Source organism: Balaenoptera acutorostrata, chromosome 20, assembly GCF_949987535.1.
Source record: "Balaenoptera acutorostrata chromosome 20, mBalAcu1.1, whole genome shotgun sequence".
Classification (NCBI taxonomy): Eukaryota; Metazoa; Chordata; class Mammalia; order Artiodactyla; family Balaenopteridae; genus Balaenoptera; species Balaenoptera acutorostrata.
In genome coordinates this window covers 17,898,743-17,916,962 of record NC_080083.1, presented here as the reverse complement: position 1 = coordinate 17,916,962, position 18,220 = coordinate 17,898,743, and the positions used below count along the sequence as shown (strand labels likewise).

At 35.9% G+C, this 18,220-nt stretch overlaps 3 protein-coding genes across 9 annotated transcripts in view; 2 read left to right on the top strand and 1 right to left on the bottom strand.

Annotated features, from left to right (window-relative positions):
- Nucleotides 1-18,220, bottom strand: part of NF1 (neurofibromin 1) — a 259,164-nt gene that overhangs the window by 51,740 nt on the left and 189,204 nt on the right. The gene's annotated exons all lie outside the window — the stretch shown is intronic.
- EVI2A (ecotropic viral integration site 2A) lies at nt 417-4,446 on the top strand. Of its 2 annotated transcripts, none has more exons than XM_007190130.3 (2): nt 417-613; nt 3,087-4,445. In XM_007190130.3, exon 2 carries the CDS (start codon nt 3,108-3,110, stop codon nt 3,804-3,806), a length of 699 nt encoding a protein of 232 aa, XP_007190192.1. In that variant the 5' UTR covers nt 417-613; nt 3,087-3,107; the 3' UTR covers nt 3,807-4,445. The 2 variants fall into 2 exon arrangements, with proteins under 2 accessions (XP_007190192.1, XP_057392855.1); XM_057536872.1 differs by lacking the exon at nt 417-613 and adding an exon at nt 866-1,135 and having other exon boundaries at nt 3,087-4,446.
- Nucleotides 7,086-15,899, top strand: EVI2B (ecotropic viral integration site 2B). Its single transcript, XM_007190131.2, has 2 exons — nt 7,086-7,170; nt 14,294-15,899. The coding sequence occupies exon 2, from the start codon at nt 14,309-14,311 to the stop codon at nt 15,662-15,664; it is 1,356 nt and encodes a 451-aa protein (XP_007190193.1). The 5' UTR covers nt 7,086-7,170; nt 14,294-14,308; the 3' UTR covers nt 15,665-15,899.

Genomic DNA, 18,220 nt, shown 5'->3' with positions numbered 1-18,220 from the left:
CTGTCCCTTATAATCTAAGTGTATCAGATATTCTCTCCAAATTATTGTTGCAGTTCCACACTTTGAGATGTTGGTTATATACATTACTGTTTCTATTATCTGACCAATACCCCGGGTCTCCAAACTCATGTTATCAAATCAGTCTGTGGTATACAAATACAATTTTTAGAGAAGATTTTAATGCTCAATCTCAGGGAAAATGCTATTTTCTCTTCATTTTAATGATACTAACATATCACTCAAGAGCATATAGCAGGCATACATAATAAATGTAAGGTCAAAAGGCATTAAGCAGAAAACCCTCCCTGCCCTGGAGGCGGGGATTTGTTCTACAAAGCCTCCTGTTATGCCAGTGGCCAACTAGACAAGCTGGAGTTTTTTTCTTTTTTTCCCCTGTGACATGTGCTTTAGTTGCAGTGGAAAGGAAATGTGTCATCTGTGGTTAGTGGAAAGCTAGCTGTACATATCCTTTTTTACTGCAGATTTACTTTTAGGCTCAGATTCTTCAAGTCTATTCTGCCTTAAATTACTTGGAAGCTGTGCTTCAAGACAAGAAAAGAAGTGGCTTATTAAAATCAGGTTATAATAAGATTTTGACCAAGCATTTTGTAAGGTAGGTCATATATATGGCTTTTCTTATGCCTTTTCACTTATAACTTCATACAGATTAGTGTTTGAGGAAGTGCTTTCAAACAGTACTTAAGTATCTTACTAACAAAGTAGATTTAGTAATGGAAAACGTATGCTGTTTTTTTCTCTCCTATTAAGTAAAATTTAAGTAAGAAATGGAAAGATTTACCATCAACATAGAGCTTTAAAGTAGGATTAAGAAGGATCTGAGCTTAGACTCCAGGGTGAATTGCACAGTCTTGTTATTAAAATAAGTTTAAAAAATAAATTTCTCATTACTAATGCTTAGGCATTATAAATTTTATTGAAAATGACCAGAGATAAAGAAAACTTTTGATAACAACCTGGCCTCCACTGCATACATTTGGGATGTAGAGACAGCTCTCTATTCTTAGGCATTTGTAAGGGTAAGAGAAAGTCTCATTTTGTTAACAGTTTGTTTATTTGGGGATGACAATACATCTGGCTGAAGACAATCAACAGCGGGCCTATTATCTATCCCATGGTGAGCACTGTTAAAATGTGTACGAATACTATGATGCATATTACATTGTTAATGAACTAATGTGACAAGAATAATAACCCGCTTTAAATCATTTTAGCATCTAATGCAGAAGTCCAGTCTAGTTTAAAAGGATGGAAATTACTTGCTAACCCAATTTAAAGTATTTCTCTTTGTGGAAGAATCATAAAGTATCCAAAGATTTATGTCATTCAACTTAAAAATTGAAGTTGGACACTATTAGATAGAAGTCGGTGCACAATATCTTTAACTGTCTACTAAAGATCATAATCCAAAAAGTAATCTTACTTCTAGAACACATAAGAAAGGTTTTTTCTCCTCCCTATTATCAATAGAAAATATTACTTCAGAGGTTAGTTTCCAGTTAGCATTGTTTACTATATGCTATTTTTGTTTGTATAACAATATATCACATTTGTTATTCTTAAGTCAACTATACTTCAATTAAAAAAAAAGAAGAAGAAGAAGAAGCAGAAGAAGCATGAGTAGCAGCAGTATCTGTGTCACCTGAGTGTGGGTTAGAAATCTTAGGTACCTCCTAGACCTATGGAATAAATCTGCATTAAAAAACAACAACAACAACAAACTCCCATGTACATTTTTTGAGAAGAACTTATATAAAATAAAGTTCTTAAACAGGCAATTTTATTTAGTACATCTCAGGAGAATAATCTAGTTTTTGCTTCTACTTCCCTATTCGTATAAATGCTAACAATAAAATACTCTTACAAAAGTGGCTCAGACTGGAATACTATTATAAGAGAGACAGCTCAATAATGGTAATAAATCTTTCCTGCTTGTTTACCAGTACCTGGAACAGATATGCTAGTTGTATTTAAATCTTCAATCTGACAGTGAATAATGAAAATCAGGATCAGACTTTGTTCCCTTTGTGGACTGGCTTCCAGAGAGCTCAGAGCCAAAACTGAAATTCCACCTTTTCCTTTATAGGTTGAGACTCTTATGATCTGCCTTGACTTCCCACTTGAGTCTAAATCCCCATGATCTTGATGTTGTATTTATTTCTATTAAATATTTTATTGTATAATTTATTTTAAAAAATTATGTCAAAATATTCACAGAAAAATTCTAAGCATAAATAATAATGAAACAAGTCAATAATTTTTGTTGAACTTTTGAGATTATTCAAAAGAAACTTGCCTCTTTTTCTCTGTAATGCCAAATGTTTAGGATGAGAAAAGTCGCATGCCTTTGCTTTCAGAAAGCCACAATAAGTCAGGGGATATAGAGGTGAAGGGAGACCCATCACCATAAAACTGCTTTCACAACTACTAGGAATGTATTTCTAAGTACCAGCTTTATTCTAAGCTTCAAGATAAACACCCAAGAAGAAAAAAGAACATCTTGAATTCCTACTTGAAGTCCGTTTTCTTTTGGTTGCTACCACACTTCCCCGTTCCTGAACTGCCCCCCCCCCAATCACCACAAAGCCATTTGCGTTTTCTTTTCATACATGAAGCAAAATGTCCCATTTCTCCTTTACTATAAAGAATGGTGACTCATTTGTTAGAGGATGGGGAATTTCTACAAGGAGTTTCCTTAAATGGTCAGGAAAAAAAAAAGGAGGAATCAAAAAAGTAAAAGCCGAAGTATCTGACTCAAAGCTAAAGTCTAGCATGCTTAAGAGGGAGAAAACTATAAAACCATGGTATTCAGTTTACAATGATTAGTAGATATCTGTAATGTTGCCTTTTAGCATTTAAACAAATAACAGAAATTAAATTGTTTCTTTATATGTAGCCTAACAGGAAAAAAAAAAATCAGTTCAGAAGGAATTCAAACAGGATAGCAAATGTTAGGCATGAGCTTGCATCTAATTTATAACATTATCAGCTGTCTTTTAACTACAATTACCAAAACGAGGAACCAATATTCTTTCACAAGTTAACAAATTCTATTGCTATCCCCACAGATTACCAGAATACTCACGGACATGGAACACACAGGACGTTACCTGCATCTTGCCTTTCTGATGACAACAGTTTTTTCTTTGTCTCCTGGAACAAAAGCAAACTATGCCCATCTGTGGGCTAATAATACTACTGTCTTGGATCCAGATATTCAAAATAAGACGGGCAGAAGCCAAAATGAAAACATTAACACAAACCCTACAACTCCTGAAGCAGATAAAAAAGTTATTTCTACAAAAATGCCTGAAATAGCAACATCATCTCACATCGCGTCTTTAACTCCTAAATCTGAACTGGAGCTTTATATATCTTCTGTCATCAGGAACAATTCTCCAGCAGTACATAGCATTGAAAACACAAGCAAAAGTCACAGTGAAATTTTCAAAAAAGGTGTCTGTGAGGAAAACAACAACAAAATGGCTATGCTAGTTTGCTTAATTATAATTGTGGTGCTTTTTCTTATCTGTACAATTTTATTTCTATCAACTGTGGTTCTGGCAAACAAAGTCTCATCTCTCAGACGATCAAAACAAGTAGGCAAGCGTCAGCCTAGAAGCAATGGCGACTTTCTGGCAAGCAGTGGTCTATGGCCTGCTGAATCAGACACTTGGAAAAGAGCAAAACAGCTCACAGGGCCTAACCTAATGATGCAATCTACTGGAGTGCTCACAGCTACAAGGGAAAGAAAAGATGAAGAAGGAACTGAAAAACTCACCAACTAACGGATGCTTTAGTGAAGAAAAATGCAAAGTAGCAATGAGAAAGTTTCTGGAGTAAAAATGAAGTCAGTTTGATATTTAATGCCAAGGTGTTGTTCTGATGGTCTAAAATTTAACATGGCAGGCTGTGCAATTTAGAATCAAGCAGGTGAGAAGGGGAGACGTATGCCTGCTTACTTAATTACTTAAACTGTGTCTGACACTATTTTAAAAAGCAAAAATGAAACAACCAAGCATCTGAGGAAGGTTTTAAAGACAAGCTGAAGGAACTGACTAATAGAGGTAGAAAGGGACAATTAAATATTTCCTGTTCAGCAATAGTAGTTGAGTGATCTTTGTCCGAATGTTATTAAATTTTGAAGAGTTTTAGTGTGTCGTTAGAGGCAAGTATATGCTTTAACATCTAACAGAAGTCACGTTCTTAATGCATAGAGCTGAACTGTACAGTTACGTGGTACCTTCTTTGCTGAATGTGGCAGAATCCATACCAGCTCATCTATCAACACAGCTGATGTTATGCTAGATGTTTTCATCTTTATATATGGCACACATAAGAAAGTGGTTTTCTACTATAAATATGTAATTAAAACTTTAAATTTTGTATAATAAATTAAGACTTGTTAGAATAAAAGTGACTACGTACATTTTCATTCACTTTATTATTTTAGAGAATACACTGTCACAATCAATAAGAAATAGAGCACAACTGAAACAGATGAGATTTATAGCCACAACAGAAGGCTAAGTGTAAATGTAAAGCATATCTTACTGTTTAAGTGTAACATAACTCTACTCTATAAATATTGCTTATTGGATTATTTATAGCAAATATCCAAAGGCTGATTAATTTTTGGACTTTGAGAATGCCAAGTGGACTAATAAATGACCAATTTTATTTATTACCCAATATGACATAAGCAAAGGAAAGGTGTGTGTGTGTGTGTGTGTGTGTGTGTGCGCGTGTTTATTCTAATTTGGAAAACAGGATACTTCAGGTAATTCTTTAACCTTTAAAGAAACTGGGTTCAAGTAAAATAATGACTTACATTTAAGTCAAGACTTCCGTCATCAATTCAATGTATTACAAAAATTGGTTTGAGAGACTTTCCAAATGTCCACTGAAACTGACACAGGGCATACTTAATTAAAGATCAGACCACATTTAAAAAATCTCATCGCTTATTGAGCATTTATTTTGGGCAATATGCTAGACATTTAAGAAAAGATTTTATATATTTTTGATTTTATATATTTTTTCCAAGTATTACCACCATCTTACCCTCCCTTCTAGGTTAGTGATTCTCATCCCGACTGCAAATCAGAATCACCTGAAGAGTTTAACTCACCAATGCCTAAGTCACACCCTTTCCTTCTGATTTAATTAGAATGGGGTGAGATCGAGCTCCAGGCATTGATAATTTTTGCATAATTCCCTAGGTCATACTGCTTTGGTCATCAAATTCAATTCTTAAAATTTCCATGGCTCCAAAGATCTAGGTTACATTTTTTTTAAGGTTACCTCTTGAAATGAGAGGAGGAAAAAAAAGCATCAATTTTATTATCAATTTATTACCAATTTATAAAAAAATTCATTTCCTAAATGACAAATGACAAATCATAATCACATTATTTCAGAAAAAGGTAAACATCAACAAAGGAAAAAGGAAAGCAAGAGAATACTCATGCTGATTGTGGTACATCAGGTTATTTTTTGAGGGGTAAAAAGGATCAGACTTGAAAGGACACTGGCTGGGCAGAGCTCCCATTCTGTGCAAATAAAAAATCTGAGATTGTATACTAGAACAAACAGTGACAACACAAAGCAGTCCTTGAATCAAGTGTCATATATAAGGACTTGTCAGTAAACTGAAACAAATTAGTGTCCTTTTAAAAAGAAGAAATTAACTAGGCAACTACTTTCCTATTCAACATACATTTTCTCACAAATCAGAAAACTCCTACTGCAGGAATATTTAAAATTCATCACTCACTATCTTGGCTATTAAACACACATCCTCAGATTGACAGCATCCAATGGTAGCTCATGAAAAGTGGCTCCTTTCCCAACTTGACCAGTGTTTAAAGATGATAGGTTAAGATATGTTTTGAATTCAAATTTTAAAAGTTATTTCTGAACTAAGACACTTTTGTTTTCTACCCTTGGGGTGCTATGGTCCACATGCTTATTAATTCAGGGATTTAAAAATAGTGAAACAAAAGTTTATAGCATATTTTAAAAGTTTATAGCATACTGTATACTATATATATAGCAAATTTTATTACATAAAATAAGTTTATAGCATATTAAAAAAAAAAACTATTCTTTTTCCAAGTTATAAGTGCCTTGACATTAAGAACTAGGTCTTAACCATCTGTGTTCCTCTGCAGTGACCAGGGGAAAGCGGGGCATGGTTTAATGCTTACTGTATCTACTGTAATAGGTGCTATGCTAGGCACTTTACATTTATCTAATCCCATAATACATTTATAAATTTAGAGTTATGATCTCCATTTTTCAGATGAGGAAAGAGGCTAGAAGGTGACATGCCCAAAGAAATCTGTATTCAGACTGACTCATATTCTTCTCAACATACTTTGCTTATTAGTTAACTTATTTAAAAAAGTGATTCCCAATTTATTTTACTTTGCACCGACACTTACTTTGTGGGTAACGAAAGAGTTGTGGACTTGAACTCAAAAATCATTTAGGAAAGTATTTGGTCAAAAATTAATCACACTTTTACCTGGGCTTAGCCTAAATTATGTATGAGGAAATAACATTAACATTTACTGGCTATCTACTGTGTGTACGGCATTTACACATGTTATGTTATCTTACTTAATCCTCACAAAACTCAATAATAGAAATATTCATCCGGAGGAGGAAATGGCGACTCAGAAGTGCAGCGACTTGCCTAAGGTCATACAAGGAAACAGGACACATCATTCACTTGTTAGGAAAAGAAATCTCACTATGGGTAATAACCTGACTGGCAGTTTTTCCTTACAACATATAATTTTCTCTCCAAGGTTCTATTTTAAATAACTAAACTATATAATCACATTACTAGAGAGTCTCAAATGTTTACCTATAAATGTTAATTAAAAGCACTCAAATCATGTAGCTCCAAATTGTTTCAAAATAAATTCTGTTAAAGTAGTACATTTCTTAGTCATTTTGTGGCTTACTGAACTTCCGGAAACAACTATTGATAAACTTCCTCTTTTTCTACAGAAACCATTTCAGTTTGCTAAAGGACCATTTTTAATCTGAACTGAACCACCCCTTCTGCTTTCTTAGCCAAATGACCAAAATGTCCAGTTAGAACAAGAATTCAGCATTCTGCAAAAGAAGTTAACAGCTGAGGTAAGACAATTTTCACACAGGCAATCTGGTTTGATCTTTGCTTTATATAGAATTTATTTTTAAAACTAAAATTTCATTATTGTTTTAAACTTAAAGTCTGAGAGTCTAAAGATGTCTATAACAGGTATTGTGGTTTTGTTGCATTGAATTTTAAAAATTCAGTGTTGAGCCTGCCTTGGAGAAAAATTTTCACCTAGGTTTCTATAATATTAACCCTTTAAAGTTTATTGATTCACTATGTTTGTTGACCTTAGCTCTGTAATTAAAAGAAAGAAATCTATAGCCATGACAGAAAACGCTAAGGGTTGGGAATAAAACTAGAATTTATGGGATATGACTGAATTTACAACCCCAAAATACCGATTGCTAAAAGTTCTGATTTGCTGTCTATAAAATTTTCCTGTATGTAAGCATAATCCATAGATTTAAATTATTTTTACTTTTTAATCCCTTTTAGTTTCCATGGTAAGAATGGTCACCTTCACCTAATTTAAAAAAAAAAACAAAAACCAAAGGTGATTAGATGAGATATTCAATTATCATTATCATATATGCTTTTTCACACAAATAGAATTTTAAATTTAAGTAATAATGATGACATGAAAATATTATCCTTCATTTTTACAGCTAAGAAAAAACTGCTATGATAAAATGTGTATATATTTACTCATATCATCTACATATTTATGTCATGTATTATTATCTGAGTCTTTAGTAAACAGTGTAAAATAGAGGAAAAAACACCCACAGAATAGAAAGTTGTTAATATGGAGAAAAGATGCTTATTCTGTAAGTAAGCTGGACAATTACAAAATGAATATCCTCCAAAATAAAAACTGCAAAGAGTTTACATAGACTTGTAATATCACAGAATGATAAATTCATAGTGGGTGATGATATCCTATTTCAACATTTTATTAAATACTTATGACTTTCCCTCATACAAGTCCACTTTGGATTTCTTCTAAGTAACTATTACAGAAGTTAAAAAAATAAAGATTTGTATCTCTTTTTTTTGGCAAGACTTGTCTATATATATATATACATATATTTTTAAAATATTTAATTTATTTATTTATTTATTTTTGGCTGCGTTGGGTCTTTGTTGCTGCGCCCGGGCTTTCTCTAGTTGCGGCGAGCAGGGGCTACTCTTCGTTGCAGTGCTCGGACTTCTCATTGCGGTGGCTTCTCTTGTTGCGGAGCACGGGCCTAGGCATGCGGGCTTCAGTACTTATGACATGCGGGCTCAGTATTTGTGGCTCACGGGCTCTAGAGTGCAGGCTCAGTAGTTGTGGTGCACGGGCTTAGTTGCTCTGCAGCATGTGGGATCTTCCTGGACCAGGGCTCAAACCCGTGTCCCCTGCATTGGCAGGCGGATTCTTAACCACTGCGCCACCAGGGAAGTCCTGTCTATATATTTTTAAAGGGTCAGTCTCAAGCGTAGAGTTTAACAGTGCTTGTGTTTTTCAACTAATGCCTATATAATTCTACTCAGAAGGAAATTATGAATTCTGAATTAAGTCTGAATTTGTTAAATATAAATCTGATGCCTGTCAATGTCCAATCTTTAAAAATCACCTCAAATATGACAGCTTATAGGCTAACCATTCAAAACTCCCATAGCTGTTTCCATAGTCACAGGGCTAAAATGGCTTCCTGGTAGTTCTTGTCCAACCTTTTATACAAGACTAACTCCAAAAGTTCCTTACATATCTGTTCCCAGAGAGCTCACATCTCTTTCCCTCATAAAGCATTCCTATTTCATAATTTTACTACGAATGTAAACAGAAGGAAAGAGCTCTAGTACAGGACTGACTAGTTTCTGTATCAGTGCCACTGTTTAGAGCTGTGACACTTTGGCAAGTCACCCAACTTCTCTGTGCCTCAGCTTTATCTGTAAGATGATGATAACATCACCTTGCTCATTAAAATAGGATAGTGCCGGGCTTCCCTGGTGGCACAGTGGTTGAGAGTCTGCCTGCCAATGCAGGGGCACGGGTTCGAGCCCTGGTCTGGGAGGATCCCACATGCCACAGAGCAACTGGGCCCGTGGGCCACGATTGCTGAGCCTGCGTGTCTGGAGCATGTGCTCCGCAACAAGAGAGGCCGCTATGGTGGGGGGCCCGCGCACCGCGATGAGGAGTGGCCCCCACTCGCCACAACTGGAGAAAGCCCTCGCACAGAGGCGAAGACCCAACACAGCCATAAATAAATAAATAAATTTAAAAAAAAAATAGGATAGTGCCGAACATTTGGCATGTACTCAGTAAATGGTAGCTATTACTATTGATAAAAAATAGTCATCAAATAATTCCTATTATAGTTCAAAGTTAACTTCCCTTTCTGCCTTTCCTCAAGATATGGAACTGCTGTGTTCTTCCTTTTCTGGTTTCATAACATTACTAGTTGGAGATATAATAAAATTTAGATACACTAAATTTTAATCTATTATATTATAACATTATATCAAAGTAACCGAAATTCAAATGATATTTTTGATACTGCTACCTACACTTGCCTTGTCTAGGATATGCTATCCAAATCTCCTTGATTCCCCTTAAAAGACAATGACATCTCTCTTATCATATCCAACTTAGCATCAATTTTAAATGCTAAATCCTTTATGTACTTATGCATTGTATTTATGAGAACATGTCTAATATATGCAGACTCCTACTTCACTATAGCTGCCTTTAAAATGCTTAGTTAAAACTGCTGATTTTTTCCTTCTTTTTAAAAAATGTTCTATATTCAGGAAAAACAAAGGACCAAACTCACAAACTTAAACCTCAAAGTCCAAACCTAAAATAATGAGCAAAATACTGCTGTGTAAAGGTAGACAAATTCAGGGTTTCCCAGAGCAGCAGACTAAAGGATTTCTAGAAAAATGCTATATAGATTGTGCATAGGTTATTTAGAGTAATTAACAAGTATGCTTCTGGGTAGTGCCAGGAAAAAAAGGGAGGTGGGGAATCTTAAGGATACTTAGAACAGACAGGAGAGCCTGAAATGAAAGGTAAGTGAGTTTGAGAAGGTGGGTGATTTAAGTCCTGTCCTCCATTTTGGGAAGATCGTTCCTCTTTGCTGGTTCCCTGTATCCGCAAAGACGGAGAGCAGCATTTTGTGGTTCCTTCTTTCTTCTACTTCAATCTTCTCCCCCAACGTCTAGTTTTGTTCACTTTAACCTTCTACCCTAACTTCTTGCTAAATACATAATCACTATTTATTCTTCAGCTTTTTTATTAACTTTTCTTCAATACCTTCTCAATTTACCTTCCCCTTTTTCCATGTATTTGCTGCTTACTCTAAGTTTTGCTTTATTTTTCTCCTTTGTGTTATTTTGTATTTCTTTATATTCCTCTTTCATTTCATCCTAGCCAACATTTTCTCCTCCTTTTTACTCCCCTGCCCCATATGGTTCTTTCTACCTTCTTTGCCTGCAGAAGCAATGTTGGTATTTCAGGTACACACGGCTTATATATATATATTTAAAATACAAATGTTAAATAACTTTCTGCATTGGTAATAAAACTGGCCTCACTGTCTCTGAACTAGAAAAAAAAAAGCCAGTTTCTTCACTATTATACCCCCTATTTATTCTTTTTTAAAATCCTGTTCCTTTTTTCTGGACTATTCTGAATTGCTGTAGTAGAATTCTAAGACATTCTAGTATTCTGACGTAGCAGACCCTAGGAGGTTAGATAGCTAACTGAGGAGTTGGAGAAAGGAGTAGGATAGGTGAAAAATAGAATTTGGTGTTAATATTGCTGTAACCCTTAAATGACAAGTGGCAAATCTCATACACTGAAGGTCTACGACGTTCCTATTGACAAAAGAGGCTATGAACCTATCAAAATTGATCTTACAGACTAAACTGGGCTTATAATTATGTTCCTATTTGGGTTCTTTCCTTCTCTAATACCTTTTTCAGCTAACTGAAAGAAGGAACTGTGTGGGTTTTTAAAAAAAATTTAAGAAAAGTCACAAAAGAAGAAACATGTTTTGGCAAAGACAATTCATGGCCTATGTTTTCTGTTGCTTTGGATGGCATTTTTTGAAAACTAAAGTGAAACTCTAAAGAATAACACTTTCCAATGAGGCCTTTTTTGGGGGGAAGGGGTAATCTGTAAGAATAGGAGGTGGGAATTGCATGGATGATAACCAACTAGAGATGATTTAAATTCCCATATTTATGCCAAAAGTTTCAAATTTTTTCCTTATTAAACCTTTTGCAAAGCTGATATAAAGTATAATTTACTAACTCAGATTTCACCTTCTCTGCTTACATTCTGGTAGAAGTATTAATAAACAGTGAAAAATTGACATGGAAAAGAACCAAGAAGCCCAATATAGGTTAAGCGTTTACTGAGCTGCTAACATATACAGCACTCTGCTGTAAAGGAATCAAAATATAAAAACATGAGGCAGTTTGGGGGTAGTAGAATAGAGCATATGCTTTGGAATCAGATGGTCCTGGGTATAAATTCCCAATCTGTCACTAATAATGATATAACATTCGGCAAATTGCTTAAAGCGTTTGAATTTGTCTCTTTATCTATAAATCAAGGATTACTCCATCTTTCTCAGAGTTATTTAAAGGTTAAATGAAATGAAGTATGTAAAACACCTGAGATGGTGCAACACATAGGATGTTCTAGATAAGGAATTTTCTTTGTTTCTTTCTGCCTTCTTCACGGTTCTTTAAAATCTTGTTTGGGGGGTGGGGATAATAAAAAGAAAATGTTAGAAGTAATTTTAAAAACACAATTATTTAAGAGAAAAGAAGCGTGAGTGAGCTACATACATGAAGAATTATCTAAGGAACTATAAAGATAACAAGAACTTCGGGGATTCAGGGAATGGCTGAGCTCTTTGGGCTGTGGTCAGTCACAGAGAATTTGGTCTAAGAAGGGAATTTAAGCTGAGGTCTGACAGACGAGGACAGGTTCAGTTAGGCAGCCAGAGGGGGAAGAGACTGGGTTTGGAAAAAAGAACACACTCTCAGAGGGTGAAAAATAGCATAATGAAAAGTGCCTGTTTAAGAAAAAAAAAAAAAGTGTGTGTTCAGGAAGTATGTAAGATGAGGAATGAGAAGTTTCAGTCATGAGATATGAATCTGGACTGGTAAACTCAAGCCAGGTGGAAGAAAATTCAGTTTAGAATTTTTATCTTGACAGCAATGGGGAACTCTCAAGCAAGGGAACAGTAACCTGATCATACATGCTTGTAAGAAGACTAATTCATCAGCAGTGTGCAGGGGGTTTAAAGGAGAAATATTTTAAAATTTAGGCTTGAAGTATTACAGAGAAAATAAAGAGACTGTACAGGAAAAAAGTCACGTCTTTTCTTCTACTGTGTACCGAGTGGCAGAGGAGTAAGCAATGAAAACTACTCAAATATGCTGAAAAATCTATTTGCAAAACTTGAGGGAGTTGTTCTTCTCCTATTACTGTATCTTGCACAGACCATCAAATCTCTCTCAGATTGGCCTAAAAATCAGAGAAAAACTATAGTTTCAAATCATATAGACCAGGATCTAAAACCCTGAGATGTTCCTTTCCCTAATGTTAAGAAATAACCAAATGGTTACCATTATGTTTAATGATGTGCAAAACAAGAATATTACACACAGAGCTGAAAACTATCCTCACTTGAGAGAGAAGGCATTTGAGAACAGGAGAGATTAAGTGACTAGTTCTCATGGTTAGATAGGTAGTTAGGTGGTAGAAGTAGAACTGGAACTTAAAACTCTTCAAGTTTTAGCATCTGCCACATCCCACAAACTTACAGACGTGCCTTCTTTTCTTAGGCCCTTATGTTGTTCCCCTGGCTGGAATATTTTATTTGCTTAATTAATTCTTACAGACCTTTCAAGATTCAGTTCAAGTTTTACTTCTCTGAGAAACCTTCCCTGAAGCCCTCCCAGGCTAGCTTAGTTCCTCTGTGCATCTTCTGCATACCTTTGTGAGAAAACTTATCAGATTATTATATTTATTTATTTATTGTTTCTACCAATAGAAACTTAAAAAAAAATTGGGGGGGGGCTATCTCCTAAACCAGAACAGGGCCTGACACAATGGTGGTGTTTATCAATTAATAAGTGAAAGCAGCAGCAAGACTACTTACTAAAGCAGATTCAAAGAGCACTTTAGGATTTTGAGCCTAGGACTATGAGTTGAATTGAATCCTTTAAAAATACGAGGTCCTAGTATAAAGACACTGTGCTGGACACTGATGCAGCTGCAAAGATTACTTAATACCATAGACTCTGTGCATGAGAAACTCACAAAGGTAGTACCATTAACAAAAATAGAGAAGTTAGGACAGGAGTCACTATCGAGATGAAGATGAATACTGTTTTTAATATGTTCAATTTGCTGGTAGTGAGATATATACATGGAAATGTCCACCAAGAAGTCACACAGATGGAACAAGAATTAAGGAAATTTAGGCTGGACATACAGGTTTGGGAGTTAGAGCATAAAGGTAAGAGCTGAAACCTTACAGATTCAGGATTAAGAAAAGTAGTTAAGAGTGAGGACAGAATACATATCAAGTTATCAAGTACCATATTTAGGATGCAAGAGAAAGACAGGAGCTAGTGAGATGAGCATGAAAGAAAGATGACTACAAAGAGCTACTCGAATAGCAGTGAAGGAGCAATCAACAGTGTCAAATGTGATCAAGACAGGAAAAAAAGAGAAAGAAAAGACCACTGGATTAGGTGATAGACGGTTAATGGTGTCCTTCGAGGCAGCAGGATCAATGTATTTCTAGTAGTAAACAGAGGAAAAAGTAGCATGCACACACATGGTACCAGCATATAGAGCCTAGGCATTTGAGATGTATGACTGTGAAACGAAGGACTGTAATGTAATAAACCTACAGGGGCAGCAGGGCCAAGTACAGATCTTATGAAAGAATTAAGAGAGATCACTGCCTATGATTTCCAAATGTTATATGATAAATTAGAGTATATTTAAGAGTTGATCACATTAGCCTATAGTGTATCAAGTCTAAATTAGGAAAGATAAATACTCATCAAGTACCTACCTACTTTATGCCAGATAGTAAATGATATCTAATTTTCTTTCTTTCTTTTATTATAAAACTACTGGTAAAGAGGAAACATTCTGAAATGGATCCCAAATATTTCACCATAATTTTGTTTTGTGGACATCTGAACGATATTTTTTTCTCAGAGACAGAAGCAACTACAACAGAGAAGCAACCACAGTCTACTTTACTTAGATCATCAAGGCCATATGTCTCGGCTAATTCTCAAAGCACAATAGAGAATCCTTCGGGTCAGCCAACACAATTCAACAACCTTTCTTCTGGACAACCAATAACAACTGCCGAAGTTGCCGCTGGACAACCAACACCAGCTGTCTATGTGTCTTCTGGGAAACCAGCAGCACATACTTCTACTGGACAACCACTTGCCTATAATGTCACCAGAAAACCAAAACCAATGGCCAACACCTCCTCCCAAGGAACAGCACTACCTGTGTTCACCTCTGCCAGACAACGATCAACATCTGCCCATTCTTCTACCAGACAACCACCACCATCTGTCTATACTCCCACTCAACAACCATCATCTACCCACACCTCCTCTAGAAAATCAATACCACCAACTGCTCATAATCTATCCATACAACCAACACCAACTGTCAAAAGTTCACCTAGGAGTACACCAGGATTCAACCTAGAAACTACCACTAAAAACAAGAGCCCACAGAAAACCAATTCTAATTCAATAGCGGTCATATTAATTGGTTTAGTTCTGACTTCTATGGTGGTAGCTATAATCATGATTGTATTGTGGAAATGCTTGCGAAAACCAGTGTTAAATGATCAAAATTGGGCAGGTAGGTCTCCATTTGCTGATGGTGAAACCCCTGACGTAAGTCTGGATAACATCAGAGAAAATGAAGTGTTCCCAAAACGCACATCAATTGTTTCACTTACGGCCTGGAAACCAAGCAAAAGCACACTTTTAGCAGATGACTTAGAAATTAAGTTGTTTGAATCAAATGAAAACATTGAAGATTCTAACACTCCCAAAACAGAGAAAATAAAAGATCAAGCAAATGGTACATCAGAAGATAGTGCTGATGGATCAACAATTGGCACTGCTGTTTCCTCTTCAGATGATGTAGATCCGCCTCTACCACCTCCTCCCCTTCTTGATTTGGAAGGACAGGAGAGTAACCAATCTGACAGACCCACAGTGACAACTGTATCTCCTCTTCCAAATGATTCCACCAATCTCCCACCATCTCTGGACTGCCTCAGTCAAGTCTGTGAAGATCATGATTCTGAGTTCAAACAGTCATTTCCACCTCCCCCTGACTCACTTAACTTGACCCTGCCTCTAGGAGATTTTATGACAAACCAGGAGATCCAGTGTCAGCAGTTCCCTAGTCCTCCTGACTCTGATCAAAATCTCAATGAATCCCTGCCACCCCCACCTGCAGAACTGTTATAACTACTACTTGCTTTTTAGCTGATTTTCTATTCTTCTCAAAGGACTCCAATCTTTTGTTTTTCTTCACGTGATGAAATACATTAAATGGCAATTGGTAGCCAATTTTGATTTTTATTCGGGAACTACCTGAAATCTGCGCAAAGCCTATGTGCATAAGTGGAACTTTAAAAAAAACTTATATAACAGTGGTCTATTTACTGGCTATAGGCCCTAACTTTAATGTACAGTACATTTTACATATGTGGATGGTATGTGTATCAATAACTTAGCCATTTTGGAAACAAGCAATCTACATATACTTATTATTACCCAATAGATATTTTTTTCCTGAAAAGCTGTGTATAAATTTACCTTGAATAAATAAAATTTTATTTTTCCATTTCAAAGTTTGAGGGAGAGTGTGTGTGAGAGAATTTAAATATATACTCCAAGTTTTAAACAAAACTGTAAGTTTTACATTAATACCTCGGGTATTAACTAAATATTCCAAGTTTGTGGGGATGAGAGATTAAAATGCATGTCTATTTGAGAATAAATTTCCTTTTAGCTCTCATTGGAAACTGTCAGACAAACATATTAAAGCATCAAATTGGGGGGCTGAGTTGGGGACATTTACTCTGAAAAAAATATGAGCACACACCATAAAATGTAGACATTTTCCTATCTTGTTGGGGGAACACAAAGTTTAGAACTAGCCACTTAAAAAAGTTTCTTCTTCTTTTTTTTTGGCTGTGCTGCACAGCTTGCGGGATCTTAGTTCTGTGACCAGGGATTGAACCCGGGCCCTCAGCAGTGAAAGTGTGAAGTCCTAACCACTGGACTGCCAGGGAATTCTCAAAGTTTCTTTATATGCCTCAAGCACCCCCCAAAAATGAAATCTTATAAAAGAAAAAAAAAAACAAAAAACAAAAAACCAAATCTCTATGGCTTCATTCCAAATCCAGATGACTTTTTTCAGGAAAAAAGGATTGTATCAAAATACAGATGGTTCTCAACTTTAAAAAACTCTTAAACTACCTTTCTTACACAGAATTTCATCTTTTATTCATTACCTGACAAGTGATAAATCTGAGTTATCAGAGTAGGGGCGGGCCCAACCTTTGTCAAAGTTAAGACAGAGAGAGTCCACTGGCTGATCCTTGTGGAGATGCCAGCCCGTGCCTGCAGAAGTGCTCCTCTGCCCAAAAGCGCACATTCTCCCGCCTTACCCCACCCGAACTCGGGGGACAGTCACTTAGAATGAAAGACGGAGGCCACAGTGGTAACCTACCCTTGGAGAACCTCTCATAGTTCTGGGATTTTTCAGAATAAAATATAGTACTTACTGGCAGCACTGGTGTTCAAGAAACCAATAAAGCTCCATCTTAATAAAAACTAGCAGACTTTTGGACATTGAAATTTTATATACAATGTTCCCTTTAAATCTTTAGAGGAGTCCCTGACTGACTCTTAAAACTTTTTATCTGCAGACACACTTCCTTTGCACTTCTTATTTTTCTTGAATAAGCATGATGTTTATTGTCATATTACATTGGTTTTCCTCTGTCTTCCACATTAAAAAGTTCTTTCATGTATTTTTCAAACTTACCATTTTTGAGGTTAATTTATTTAGCAACAATTAGGAGGTTAAGAATCTCCTCTTATTTGTTGGAATTTTAAGTATTCTAGTTAGGGTAAATAAGGTATAAAGTTTTTATATTTGGTCAAGACTTTGACATGCCTTAAATCATCATAACCTTTCTTGTTTTACATATAGGATTGTTACCTAACGGGCTCTTTCCACACTTTTGCTCTTCTATTTCATCACTTTCTTTCCTGACCTCTTGAAGGAGAAGTATTGGGAAATACCAACCCTCATAGACAAATCAAGAGCTGATGACCTGGTCATAGTCACGTCTGATTTCTTCAAACACTATAGAGGCAGCTTTTCTCCTTCTGTTTTTTATACAACAGAAGAACAGACTCCTGTCAGCAGCTGCTTTTTGTTTTTTAGGAAATTCTCTGCCAGGGGGAAAGTAATTCCTATTTACTGAATGCAATTTTTCCCCACTGAGGTCAGTGGAAGCTGAGCAGCCAAACAGTGGCAATCCTTGCCTAATCAGCAGAAAGAAATGCAAGCTAAAGAAACACAGGAGAAAAGAAAATGCTGGAACAAAGAAAAACCTACAGAAAGACTAAAGAAGCAGGATTCAGAAGACAAAGTTTATTTCATGGCTACGGCAAAAGGACAAGGCACAGGGGAATAAAAGGTAGACTGAACTACATACTACACACCAGTGGTGCTCTTACCAGATCCCATTAACCAGATTCAGAACAACCCTCAAGACCATCTAGTTCAGCTCCTTTTATTTGTTAAATGCTGAGAAAACAGGCCCAGAGAGAGTAAGTGACTTGCTTAGAAGTGGTAGTGAAAGCTGAGTTTGTTCCCTGACTCCTGGTTCAGCATTCTTTTCACTAACATAGGACCAAAGAGCACCTACCTCACACATTGCAACATACATTTATCACACATGTATTCCATTTGGTGTTGGTGGTGGGCAACACAATGAATTAGAT